The sequence below is a fragment of the Hipposideros armiger genome, unplaced genomic scaffold, assembly GCF_001890085.2.
Source record: "Hipposideros armiger isolate ML-2016 unplaced genomic scaffold, ASM189008v1 scaffold_513, whole genome shotgun sequence".
NCBI lineage: Eukaryota > Metazoa > Chordata > Mammalia > Chiroptera > Hipposideridae > Hipposideros > Hipposideros armiger.
Window position 1 is genome coordinate 1,101,625 of NW_017731863.1, and position 14,183 is coordinate 1,115,807.

At 39.3% G+C, this 14,183-nt stretch overlaps 1 protein-coding gene across 1 annotated transcript in view; it reads left to right on the forward strand.

Annotated features, from left to right (window-relative positions):
• Positions 1-9,666, forward strand: part of TM7SF3 (transmembrane 7 superfamily member 3) — a 31,520-nt gene extending 21,854 nt beyond the window's left edge. The window contains exons 7-12 of the mRNA XM_019668057.1: positions 754-840; positions 2,100-2,180; positions 2,834-2,986; positions 6,056-6,153; positions 7,145-7,307; positions 8,872-9,666. Coding sequence (XP_019523602.1) covers positions 754-840; positions 2,100-2,180; positions 2,834-2,986; positions 6,056-6,153; positions 7,145-7,307; positions 8,872-9,134 — 845 coding nt within the window. The 3' untranslated portion in view covers positions 9,135-9,666. The remainder of the gene's footprint in view (positions 1-753; positions 841-2,099; positions 2,181-2,833; positions 2,987-6,055; positions 6,154-7,144; positions 7,308-8,871) is intronic.
• The last annotated feature ends 4,517 nt before the right edge of the window (positions 9,667-14,183 follow it).

The window sequence follows — 14,183 nt, forward strand, 5'->3', positions numbered from 1 at the left end:
TAATGGAAAACTTGAGTCAACCTCCATATACCATTATCCAGTCTTAACAATTTGGATGCACGGATATTATCTTGTTGTAGCCATACACCCACCTGTGTCTCTGCCCCCGTCCCCTCCCCCTACCCCCCATCACTGGATTTCTTCAGAACAAATCCCTTATCATTTTGTCACAAAAGTTCAGTATGTATATCTTAAAGATGAGGGCTGTTTTTAAAAATGTAACCACAGTATCATTAACCCAAGTTTTAGTTTAAAATACTGAAGATAATTCCTTAATGGCATCAAATTAACAGGCAGTGTTTACAGTCGCCCCAGTTGCTTTTCACAGTTTTCTTTGTTCTTTTGAATCAGGGTTAAGATGCAATCTGAACGTTGTATTAGTTGATGTGTCTTTTAAATCTCTTTTAATCCATTTCCTCCTGTCCCCACCTTTTTTTCTTAGAGTTTGTTTATGAAGAAACAGAAAACACTCTCTCTTCCTCCTTTCCCACTTCCTCCCCACCCCCTTCCCCAAGAAGATGTTATATATCTCTATCAGGGATCACGTATTTTTTTTATTTCTCTTTTTGTTATACCAGCATCCAGGCCTACATAGAAGAATTAACTGGAGGTGACAGGGATATTTTAAAAATAAATTATACACGTGTGGAATAAATTAGTGTCAGTTGGCTTTGTTTTTTTCATGAAGCTTTATTAATTAAATACAAAGTATCAGATTGGATGTATTATGCACTAAATTTTTGTTATTTTTAGGAAGAGTATCTACCAAAGTGTTTTTCACTCTTTTTGCCCTGTTTGGCCTCTTCATTTGTTTCTTCGGACACAGATTCTGGAAAACAGGTATAACATTTGATCTAGTTGCTATTTACATGCCTGGTGATCTTTTTTCTTAAATGCTGCAGGGGAATTTATGACCTGTAAGGAGAGAAAGCAACTGCTTATCTGCACTACCTTCATAGATTTGTGGCTGGGTTCTTTCAGTAAAGATTGTACTGAGTTGCTCTGCGTTTTTTTGTTTTTTTATTCCTCTTTTCTCATTAATGAAGTACAAGCTCTTATTAAGAGGGGAATAACATTTGATTTGTTCAGCAACTGCTTCAATTGCTAGATTGGCTAGCTGGCTAATGATAACAGATTAGAAATCAAGATGTCAGTGTAAAAATATGTGTGGATTTTGGTGGTGATGATCAACACAGTTTCATATAAATCAGGCTATATACAGTGAGACTGAAGTATGTGTTACGGGAGGCTCAGACACCACATGGAATTCCACCGTCCTCAGTAAAACCAGTGCAGGGAATAGAATAGAAATTATGCTCACTAAAACGATGCCACTTCTTTGGATTGCCTTTTAAGTAACTAATGCTTACAATTACTAAAAAAAAAATTAAAAAAAATCCTTATGTAATTCATTAACAAGGAGTATAACAGCATCAAGGGGAGAGTGAACATAATCCTGATTTTATAAAACTCTTTAAACTTAATTTATTGTTTGAAGTAGCAACTCCTTTCCCTCCATTACTATACTTTTTTTTTTTTGAGAAGAGACTTGTGAAGAATATTTAATTCCTCAAAGTGCAGCATGATTTTGTAACAAAGAATTTAATTGCTAAGCTGTATGCAAGGTCCCAAAGATATTACTAGGTATTTTAATGGATGATGACAATGGTTGATTGTTCATTCTAAATAAGAAAGGATGAATTGAAAGAAGATATAAAAGTCATATTTTTGCTTTGGAATATTTTGTTATTTTTTTACCTTTCAAATTTTATTTTTGCTCATGTAACAAATTATATTAAAATGAGCTATGAAATTAACAACTTACCAATTGAAATTGACCTGTATATAATAAGAAAGTGTATTCTATAATTAATACTTTAGTAGTGTATCCATTTAATAGTAATATTTACTCCCAATGACTTCTAAATTTATGTATGCTCCAATGAGTTCTAATTTTCTTCTTTTAGATAATTATTTCTCTTCTCTGAATTCCCTAATGTATAAGCATGTATTTGTAGATTAGATATTTAAATTGCATTGTAAAATGAATGCCTAACCATAGCTTATATTATTTTTCTTTCCTGGTGGTTTGCTACTAGAATTATTCTTCATAGGCTTTATCTTCATGGGATTCTTCTTTTACATACTGATTACAAGACTGACAGTTATTAACTATGATGGTGAGTAAAAATAATACAGTTTAATTGGGTGTTCAAAAAGGAAGGTGCTGTTTCTAATCTACCTTTTCTTCTACAGTTTGACCAGCATTGTGTGTGATATTCCTATTATGTGTGTAAAATAATGGGCCACCTACGCTCTAAACATCTTTTCTTTTCTGAACTACTCATTGAGACCTTCTCTTCCAAGTTTTTGATCTGCGTTGTAAATTCCTTGGTACTTAGGGAAATGAAGGGCCATATTGATGATAAACCTGTGTTCCACAAAACTGGTATATTGAAACACGAGATTTACAAAAAATGTGAAGATTTTCTTTACCTTAAAACAAACACAGCCCCTCCTTCCTTGTCATGTTTAACAGAATGCTTGTCACCCTGCTTTTTCCTCAGCCCCAATTTATAGGTTGTCCCAAGCCACGCTTGTGGCTGTACTGGGAGGTTCAGCCCCCTGGCTAGTTTCCATGTGTCTGTGAGACTGTCGCCTCTCTAGAGGCAGCCCGTGCTGGTTTCTCGGCACCACCGCAGAGTCCACCAGCCTCCTGTTGGTGCTTGACCACCAGAAAGGCTAATGATGGCTCTGGTAGTGCTATCTTGTGTGTAAAGCACGCAGTCGGGAAAGCTACCTTTGGTCAAACAGTTCATCTCCCTTTGTGCAGTTCGCCTGATTCTGACAGCCATCATGGGAAGCGTTGGTGGGATTTTCCTGGTAGCTGCGTGGTGGCGATTTGGAATCCTCATGCTCTGTATGCTGTGTGTTGGACTAGTGCTGGGCTTCCTTGTCTCGTCAGTGACTTTTTTCACCCCTCTGGGTAAGAGACGTGTAACTAATGTTTGTGTGTTCAGTTCATTGTTTGAAAGGTATTACGTGGGCTCTCTAGGTGCAAGTACTGCCTCGTCAGGGATTTGGGGCCTTCTGTATAGTTTTGGAAATTTGCATTTTGCATGATGTGGCTCTTTTAGGAAGGGCCAACACAAATAAGAATCCCTCTTTCCTCAGAGGCACCCTATACCAGATGACTTCAAGAATGTCTGTATAGGTAGCTTTGTAGCTATTTGTTGTGATAAGGGTGTGTGTGAGTGTGTGTGAGAATTAATGGAGGGAAACGGGATTCTTAATATATGGCAGAACAGTGGTTTTTGTTGTTTTATTTTTTCAAACCCTGGAGCTCTTGCTTCAGATGCATCTTAAACAGAGGTCCACTATCCCACAGATACATTTACGCTGCTCTGATGGCAGCCGAGTTGGGGAACCTGGTCCTTTGTTCCCAGTCTTCTCTTGTACCCCTAACCTCCACTCCCACCCTGTGCCAATCCTCAAGTGTTCCAGGGTACCTACTTGTAGTCATCCTAGGGCTGTAGCACAGGGATGCTTCTGGTTTTGTTTTTTCCCAAGTAATTCAATTTCTGTCATTTAAAATCTGGTTAACTTTTAAGTTAACTTTCTTTGCTGTTGTACAGTAACTCAATTCTTGATTGTTGTAAAAAATTCAAAAGGAATATCAACATTCCAAAGTACTCTATTAAAGCTATTTTCTTCTTGTGATAACGTTTGGTTCTTATATTACAATATCAGATTAAAGTTGATGGAAATGTCAGATATAACTGTCCCTTGAGGGCTATCAACTCTTGAGAACGCAGTGTATAATGGAATGCAGTGGCTTTCTTTTTAAAGATTTTTTTTTAAAGACCAGAATGAATTGACAACCTGTGTGTTTTTTGACCTTTCAGACCCATTGTTCTGATTTTAGCTAACCTATAGCCAAGTTTATTCCCACAGCCCCCCCTGCAGGTAGCTTTTTATCTACCTGCAAGTTAGTGTTTAGACTTGGCTAAATGACAAATACACTGGGGTGTGTTTTGAAAATACAGATACAGGGCCCTACTCTAAAATGTACTAGATCAAATACTAAATGCGCCCCCATCTTTTGTTAATGTTTGGAGAATGGAGAAATAATAGGTTAGAATTTGCAGTAGTTAATGTGCTTTTGATGAGTAGAAATAGCACAAATTTTGAAGTCAGGAGAAAACCCCCAAACCTATGAGATGTGATAAAAAACTATGGTGAATGTTTAAAAAAAAAAAAAGAACTTATTATAGTAAGACACATTGCCATTAATCCCCCTCAAAATACTCCCCCTCACTTTAAACACACTTTTCCCATCAGTCTTGCCACTTTCTGAAGCAGTTCTGGAAGTCCTCTTTCCTGAGTGTCTTTAGTTGTGCAGTTGTGGCTGCCTCGATGTCCTAAATTGATTCAAAACGTTTACCTTTCATGGTCATTTTGACTTTGGGGAAGAGCCAGAAGTCGGACGTTGCCAGATTCGGTGAATACATTGGATGAGGACACCCCATAATGTTTTTATTTGACAGAAATTTGCCGTACCAGAAATGATGTGTGACACAAAGCCTTTCTGTTGTGATCACAAAATACAGTGAATGCTGCTGCCGAGTGCCATCCAACGGAAAGGCAGGGATCTTCAATACGGGAAGCAGCTCGTAGAACCTTAGTAACAGTGTGTGACAAGTTTCCACTTGTCTGTCGGTCCAGTCAGTTGGGTGTGAGCTACAGGTGAGAGAATGTATGTTTTAAAGTGTGCTGTAAATCATCCTCCATCATGCTAGCACTCCGTGTCACACATTGCTTCTGGTATACGGCAATTTCTGTCAAATAAAAACATTGTGGTGTGTCCTCACCCACTGTATTCACCAGATCTGGCACCATGTGACTTCTGGCTCTTTCCCAAAGTCAAAATGATTCAGGACATTGAGGCAGCCACGACAGCACAACTAAAGACATTCAGGAAAGAGGACTTCCAGAACTGCTTCAGAAAGTGGCAAGAACGATGGGATCAGTGTGTTCAAAGCAAGGGGTGGTAATTTTGAGGGGGGTTAATGGCAATGTGTCTTTTATTGTAATAAACTTTTATTTAAACATTCACTGTGTGTTTTGATCACTCCTTGTATATTTTGTGAAGGTTAGGATAATTAAACTAAAGAATGTGATGATCCATAAATTCACCTCATTGCAGCATGTTACAGTTCACTTTCTGAGAATACGGGGTCCAAGGTCAGATCCTCTCCCTGCAGAACTCCCACTCTGCCAGGTGTGGGTGTCAAGGTATTGGGCCACCTCCAGTTGGACTGAATTATGGTGCCAGTGTCAGTATTAAATAATTGTCGGGCTTATATTCTTGCCATTTCAATTTAATTTATAAATGGTAGTTCTAATATATTTGTCCTGGGTTAACCCAAGGAGTGCTGCATTTTGGAGTAAGTTTTGTAGGAGCCAATTAGTGGTTAGCTCCTATCTTTTCTGATAGATTAGGAAATCAAATCTTGCAGTATGCAGTGCCTGGGCAGGAAATGCACCAATGGCAAAAATCTTTTCAATGGATTTTGCTGCTTATATTGGGTGGGAGTTCATATGGTTAACTCCGAATGCCATTTATTTGTACCTTTGACTTTGCAGTACAAAATCATGGAATCATAGAAATTTAGAGCTAGAATGGGTGATTTGTAGCTTGGAGATGAAGTGGTTCAATCCTCTTGTTTTATGGGTTAGGGAACTGAGGCCCAGCATCACAACTAGCGAATGGAAGAGCTTGGACTGGTCTGGCCTTTTCTAAATTATCCTGGTAATAAGTGCAGAGCCTTTACCTTCTTGATTTTTCTCCCACCCTTCTACCTTCTATAACACATCCTTCAGAGGCGACCACATTGACACTTAAATGAATAAAGTCAGAATTCATTTCTAATGGCCAACATATTCCCGGTTGTTACCTTAAACCTTTGATGGATGTCCGTGTTCAGATGTTGAGAAAATGAAGTTTACCTTGTTGAATCTGTTGTTTACTCTTGATTGCTGTTTGCTTTTTCAGGAAACCTAACAGTATTTCGTAATGATGGTGTGTTCTGGGTGACCTTCTCTTGTATAGCTGTTCTCATCCCAGTAGTTTTCATGGGCTGCCTAAGAATGGTAAGTATTTCATCAGAAGAAAGATTTATTCATTATATTGTCCTTCAGTTCACTTAATAGCATCATTTTGCATGGTTTATTCACTAGGGAGAGCTTTATGATAATCTCTATGTGATGGTTGATTTTATATTGCCATGTTACTGTGAACGCAAGAGAAGTTATGATTATCACACGGTATTTTCTTTCTTTTTCTTTTAATTGGGGGATGGGAACAGCGCTGGGGAATTGGGGGAAGGGGGACAGACAAGTTGCTGTCCTTTTGTTCTTCAGTCTAGTTGTGGAGGACGTTCCTTCACTGGCCCAAGTTGGCACCATCATTGCGCTCTTTCCGGGCGAGGTAGATCAGTCGCCAGCTTCTGGACGGCCGCTCACGCTGGCTGCTGGCTACACACGGTAGCCCATGGCAACCCACTGCAGCAGGGGCTGCAGCCTACGCCATCGCCAGTGACTCACGGCAGCCCAGCTCCAGGCTGAGCTGTTGTTCAGCATCTTAGCAGTAGAGGGCAGTGTCACTGGCCCTCATATGGGAGATCCGAACCGGGGCCCTCTGGTGCTCCAAGCCAGCTCTTAACCAACGCGCCACTTGGCTGGCCCACACAGTATTTTCTTAAGTGGAGCAGGTTATCACTGTTAATATGCTTTTACTTGTGGGAGCAGAGAAGGTAGGGCTCTCTATAATGCAGCAACCCGATGGATCATTAGCTATCTCTCCAGAAAAATGGTTCTTCATTGAATTAGACTATACTGTTGAAGTTCTTACACAGGAATGATATTTTTTATTAAGGTAAACTGTGTTGTAAGAACTCACTGGATATTGAAGATTATTTTCAGTTTATCTTTTCAGGTACCCTTTATTCAGCTAATACTTGGTCCCTTTTCATGTTCCTTGAGGGAATGGAAGTGATTCCCTGTGATTGAAGCCAGTAATGAGAGTTAGACACTATTCTTGTTCTATCATAGGTGAAGCCTAAACTCTCCCACTTTTCCACAGCTGAACATAGTGACTTGTGGAATCATTGGCTCCTATACGGTGGTCTTGGCTGTTGACAGTTACTTGTACACAAGCCTTTCTTACATCACTTTGAATGTACTCAAGAGAGCACTCAACGCTCACTTCCGCGGAGCTTTCACAAATGTGCCTTTTCAAACCAATGGTAAGACTAAATCGAAGATTAAGAGTGATAGTCAACTAGGAGTATTGGCCCACCTGTGCTCACAAGAGCACTTGGTAACTAGGTTGAAAGAAGGTTAACTGGTTGGAAAAAACGTTAATCTGATACGAGGAAACTCAGACCATACAAATTATTAGAGTCCTCTGTTAATGATAACTTACAATGCCAGAAGGAAAGAATTGAAATTTGTCAGGTGGTTGAAGTTTATACTTCTAAAAATCTACTAAGTGAACTTTGTTTAGAAATTTCTAAACCAGGATTACTTAGGTTTACCTGGTCAATTCCCAGCTGTGAGAAAAATGCTAAGCATAAAGCTTGCCACCTTATGGGATGGGATGAGAGGGATAAGAATGACATCCTGATTTTTTAAGTTATTGTCCTGTTCCCCCCCTTTTGCTTATTGAAAGTGATTTTTAGTCAGTAAGTGCATTATATCCTCAGTTGTAACATTTTTACCTATTAAAGATTTTCCATTAATTTTTTTTTTTTTTTTTAGCTGAGCCATCCTGCCACCTGTTGGTAGCTCAGCGGCTGCTCAGCTCGGGGTGGGACTCGAACTGCTGTTGCTCAGAGCTCAAACTCTTGAGCGAGCTCTTAACCAACTGCGCCACTCAGCCGGCCTCATTAACTTTTTGTTTTTAAAGAAATTTTATTGGGGAACAGTGTGTTTTTCCAGGATCCATCAGCTCCAAGTCAAATAGTTGTCTTCAATCCAGTTGTGGAGGGCACATCTCAGTGGCCCATGTAGGAATTGAACCGGTAACCTTGGTGTTATAAGCCTGTGCTCTAACCACCTGAGCTAACTGGTCGCCTCTCCATTAACTTTTTAAAGGAAAAAAGACGACTAAATTAAATGTTCATAAAGATTGTAAGGTATATTGGTTTCAAAAATGTTAAAATAGGATGGAAAAGCATGCCTTAGAATTGAAGATGTATAAGCACAATCATGATGTTGTTATGAATATTTAAGGGTAAATCTTTACTATACTGAGCCAGCCTTCATTGGATAAAAGGTTAATGGTAGAGACCTTGAAATCCATGTCTTGGAAATTTAACATACAAGACAGTATTTTGCCAAGCTTTTTGCTTGCTAGAAGCCCAGTGCAATTTGTTGAACTCTTCATTCATTTCTGTACCCATTCTATGTGAAGGAGGCAGGGAATGGGGAGGAAGAGAGCATGGTGGCATCTAAGGTTCTATGATGTACGTTTGTGACGTATAACTAGATTGCTGCCTTCTGCCTGCCCCTGACTATGCCTGTGGGCATTGGTCATAAAATACTGGAATGACAAGGATCCAAACCACTGGTTCCTTTACAACCTGTCTGGACTCTCAAGTGCCTGTAATAGAAAGCTCCTGTTTTCAAATGTAAGACTGTAGCATCCTCACTCATTCCTTGGTTTGCAAGTGTTTGGACACACTCACAGAAAGTCTAATATTAGCAAGAAAGGATGACACAGATTTAGGCTTTGATAGGTGACATGTTAGATATGTGTTAGGTTTTAAGATACAGCAGTTCAAACTGTTCTTTTCTACTGTTTTTTAGACTTTATTATCCTGGCAGTATGGGGGATGCTGGCTGTAAGTGGAATTACGTTACAAATTAGAAGAGAAAGGGCGCGGCCGTCGTTTCCTGCCCACCCATACAAGCTATGGAAACGAGAGAGGGAGCGCAGAGTCACAAACATTCTGGATCCTAGCTACCACATCCCTCCATTGAGAGAGAGGCTCTACGGCCGATTAACCCAGATCAGAGAGCTCTTCCGGAAGGACCAGCCAGCTGGAGAGAGAACACCCCTGCTTTTCTAAATGCCAAAGGGCTTGGTCAGCGTGATGTTGAAGTACAGCTCGGGCACTGCCTCAGCTGTGGTGGTTATGTCCAGCCCACTTTGCCAGCCTCCAGGGCAGGTCTAATAAGAAAACGGGCTTATGTGTCTGCTTTGTACGATATTGTGGTCTCCTTATTGATGTATAGTAACGATATGCCAAGGGGATTGTGATAATTCTAAGGGAGAGAGAAAGATGACCAAAAAGTTGGCGGTGGGGAGGTTATTTTCCTTTTTTGAAATATTTAATTACCTTTTGGTTTATATGGTTAACTTGTTCCGTTATATAGATGCACACACAAAAAATAAAAAAAAAATAATAAAAGTGATTCCCCTGCAGAGCTCTGGTGTTTCTTTTTGTAACTACTTGAACAATTCTCTCACCTCAGTCTGTCTAAACCTGTGGGGCAGAGGCACAGAAGTGGTTTGATTTAAGTGTTAGACGGAATCTTTTTTGGCCATTGTTTGGAGGTTTAGGGATTTGATACTGGGCCTTTGAACTTCAGAGTACAAAAGATGGAGAACTAACTTATTTTCTTACTAACAGCAGTGTGATGACTTAGTTGCATCTTTTGTAGCCCGTATGATACATTATCAAAATGTACCCTTTTGGCTTCTTTTCAGTTGTGATAAAATACACATTTACTTTCAATCATTTTAAATGTGTATAGTTCAGTAGGTACCCTTTGTTTTTGCCTTTTATTGCTAACAGTGGTAATTTAAATAGCTAAGTTACTTTAGTTATTTTAGAATAGGTCAATTTATATATAGAACTTTTATATGCATGATTTATTTATATTCCAAATAATGGCCTTTTTTTCTTTCAAGGTCCTTTAAAATAGTTTTGACTGATCTCTAATTTAAATTGCATTAGATGACATGCGAAAAAATTTTTTTAAAGATATGAATGGCTCCTACTTAATCTATAGTCCCATTAATAAGGTAACCTTTTAAAAATTTGCATTTTGTAGCTCTTTCTGCTAAATTAGTTATTAGATATAAAAACACGTTTTCCAAAGATTATTCTTTTATATGAAGCCTTTGTACCATCTGTGTTTTAAAGTGAGGAGGGAGCCAGAAAGGATTCAGGTGTTTAATGGACCTGCTTTTAAAATTAGGACCTTGGAGGGCCGGCCGAGTGGCGCGATGGTTAAGAACTGGCTTGGGACACCAGAGGCCCCGGTTCGGATCCCACATATGAGGGCCAGTGACACTGCCCTCTACAGCTAAGATGCTGAACAACAGCTCAATCTGGAGCTGGGCTGCCAAGTGAGGCGATGGTGATGGCATAGGCTGCAGCCCGTGCTGCAGTGGGTTGCCATTGGCTACTGTGTGTAGCTAGCAGCCAGCGTGAGCGGCCATCCAGAGGCTGGCGACTGGTCTGTCTCACCCGGGAAGAGCACAATGATGGTGCCAACTTGGGCCAGTGAAGCAACGTCCTCCACAACCAGACTGAAGAACAAAAGGACAGCAACTTGTCTGTACCCATCCCCCAATTCCCCAATAAAAATCTTAAAGGACCTTGGAGTCTGTATGGAGAGTCCCTTCAATTTTCCCCGTTTTCCACCACCGGAAAGGACCTGGATGCCCTGGGCTGTATTTCCACACCAGCGTGGCCTTGACTTGAAACTGGTGCCTCTGACAGGCTTGAGCGACAGGGCCGTTGTAGTTGTGTGCACATCTGTGAGTTAACCACTACTGAAATGATGCTGCTTTTAAGTTTTTCAAAGTATAATAGATTTTTGAAATTTCGGGTAACTGGAGAACTTCAACTTTTGCTTTTAAAAGTGTTTTGGAAAGGCTGAAACAAAATGAAAAATATAAAACTAGTCATTTTGTTTGCTTTGAAAATTTATACACAGGTGTTCATTTACTATTCTGTAATCCTCACTGTTTATATAACTGCTGCAATACTTAAACTGAAAAAAATTTTTTTACAATTCACTGTTGGGATTCTGGCTTCTGCCCTACATACATTCTAACAAAGTTATATGGAATGTTTGTGAGGTATTTTTCATACCATCAAAATGCACTGCCAATGAAGAATGTAAAAACACTTTTGGAGAACACAAATTGTTTAAATATTTTATGATAATTTATGAGTAATAAAAACGCCACTTCGGTTAATTTTTTTAATAAATACTTACTTTGAAAAAAATGCTACATGTCTCATTATTATAAAATGCTTTACCAACTATATTTGTACCATAGCAACAAGACACATGAAGACATTTGCATTGCTATAAAAACAATCGGGACAATTATTTTTAAAAATCTGTTTAAGCATAAATGAAATAATAGGAAACGAAGGAAATATGAGGCAAACTGATGCCTTTAATGGATTAATTTGTGTTGGTGTCAGCACTTCAAGTGTATCAAATTGAAGAAAAGTAGTATTAATATGGGTAATTATACTGTTCTTTAAATGTTTTGGTGCTAATAACCTGTTAACAGTTAGCTACCAGGTTGTCAAACCACAGCAGCTAACCAGTGCTGGAGACTAGTTGAGTTCTGTAGAAGATGGGATGGAAAACTGATTCTAACAAAGAAATTGCTAGAATATTGGACCAGGAATGGACTTCGGAGATCATGTTACCTGACCCCTTATTTTATACCTGAGGAAATTCTTGACCAAGGAGTCAATTATATGAAGTCAGTTATAAAATATTGCCCAATCCAAAATTTGGGATAGCCGATTCCCTATCCAAATGTGCTTTATACTCTAGCATAATGAAAAATGTAAATCATTATTTTCAATTTTCTTCTGGTGAATTGGTAAGAAGCTCCAATGTTAATATTGCCACAATCTCCTCTTTGGCGTAGTTACTATTGTAATTTTATGTACTGAAAAATGTGTTTTTCCAAGTTAATACTTTGAGGTCATGGGCCATTTCTTACTCATTTCAAAGTACGTAGTACTCAATTTTCAATATCCATACATATTTATCTCCACAGCAGCACTCATATGTAACCTTTTGGTATAAATTTCACTCCTTGATGTATTTGATACCTGTAGCCATCATTAAAACCCCAGAATTCTTGGCTCTTAATTTTCTGAGAACTGGGCCTCCCCCAGAGCTTTCCCATTGTTTTCCTTTTTTTTTTCTTTTTTCATTTTTGTTATGGACTGAATTTGTCCCCCTCCAAATTTATATGTTGAAACCCTACCTACTCCCTCCCACCCAGTACCTCAGAATGTGACTGTATTTGGAGGGCTTTAAAGAGGTATTTGGTTAAAATGAGGGCATTAGGATGGACCCTAATGTAATCTGACTAGGGTCTTTATAAAGAGATTAGGAAATACCGAGACAGCAGGGGAAAATCCACGTAAGAACAGTACGAATGAGGCAGTGTGCAAGCAGAGAAGAGAAAACCAACCTTGATCTTGGATTTTCAGCCTCCAGAACTGTGAGAAAATAAAATTTTCATTGTTTAAGCCGTCCAGTCTGGTATTTTTGTTACGGCAGCCCTATCAAACTAATACACTTTACAAATCCTTTTACCCTGATTGTTGACTGAAAAATCTCTGGGCAGTTTGGCCGCTGTTTGCAAGGACCACTCTATGAAATTGAAGTCGGGAGGGGCTCACGTAAATGGAAACTTGGGCTTACCCAGGGACTAAAATAGAATTATTCACATTGGGGAGGTTGGCAGGCGTGGATCAAGCTACATTAACACAAGAGGCAAAAAATTTAAAAATAATACAATGATAGTAGTCTTTGACTTGAATCTCACGTTCACTCATTCAATAAATATTTGTTGCGTTCCTAGGTGTCAGGCATTGCCTTGGGCACTAGGAAGAAGATGGCAAACAATACAGGCAGGGTCCCGCTTTAGGGCTTAGAATATGATGAGATAATAACAATTACACAAAAGAGAAAATATACAATGAAAACGTATAATGGCGTGGGGGTTGAATCTGGAATGCCAGGGAAGAAGTCCTTGAGGAAGTGACCTTTAAGAAACTACGTAGGAGTAGCCACTCCACCAGGAGGCTAAGTGCATTCCATGGAATGGAGGGGAAGCGAAAACAAAAGCCTGGACCTGCCCTCCTCGTGTGGCGAGTCCTGGGGGAATCTCACCTGTGTGCCCAGCCAGTCATCACAGCCCTTCATCTTGGTGCGCGCTGGAGTCACTTATCCCATTCTCAGCTTTGCGCATTTTGAGCAGCTAATGCAGACAGGAGGTTTTGTTTCGCTTTTTAGATATAATTGAATCCATTTATGTATTACAATAACGATGGCCACTATAGCGTTCGCTAACACCTCTATCATATTTGACATGTAATTATTATGTTTTTGTGGTGAGAGTTAAAATCTAGTTTCTTGGCAACTTTGAAGTTTATAATATTGTTGACTGTAATCCTTAAAGGCTAAAAGGCTTATTCTGTCTCTCATGAGTTTCAAGCCTCCTGCTAATGGATTTTCGACTGCCCACACTAACTTGGCTATGCTCTGGCCTGCCTGAACTCATAGTGACTGGAGAGAGAGCATGGACGCCTATATCTGGGAGCTCCGAGGGAAAAAGAAAATGTGCCCTCAAATTTCAATTAGAAATTATTTTATGACAGTCAAAATAGACAGTGGTCACCAAAAATTAAGTTCTGGATCTATGATGTTCCATTCATCATTGAGGCAGTTTAGAAATACAAAATTTTGTAAGTGACCTTGATATTAAAGAATATCAAGTTGAGCAGAAAACATATCTGCGAGGTTGCATATAATTAGTTTTTTAGAATTGCATTCCCTACATAAGATAAAAAATAGTGGATAGATAATAAATAATAGGCATAGTCATTTCCCAGGGTGCTGTAAATTACCACAGGCTGGATAGCTTAAATTTATTCTCTCACAGTTCTGAAACTCAAGGCCAGAAGTCTGAAATCAATCAGGGTCGGTCCATTCTGGAGGACCAAAGGGAGAATTAATTCCATGCTTCTCTGTCCTGGCTTCTCTTCTGGTGGCACCTCACTAGCCTTATCGCTCCTTGGCTTGCCTGACTCTGCATTTGTCTTCATATGGCTTTCTCCCTG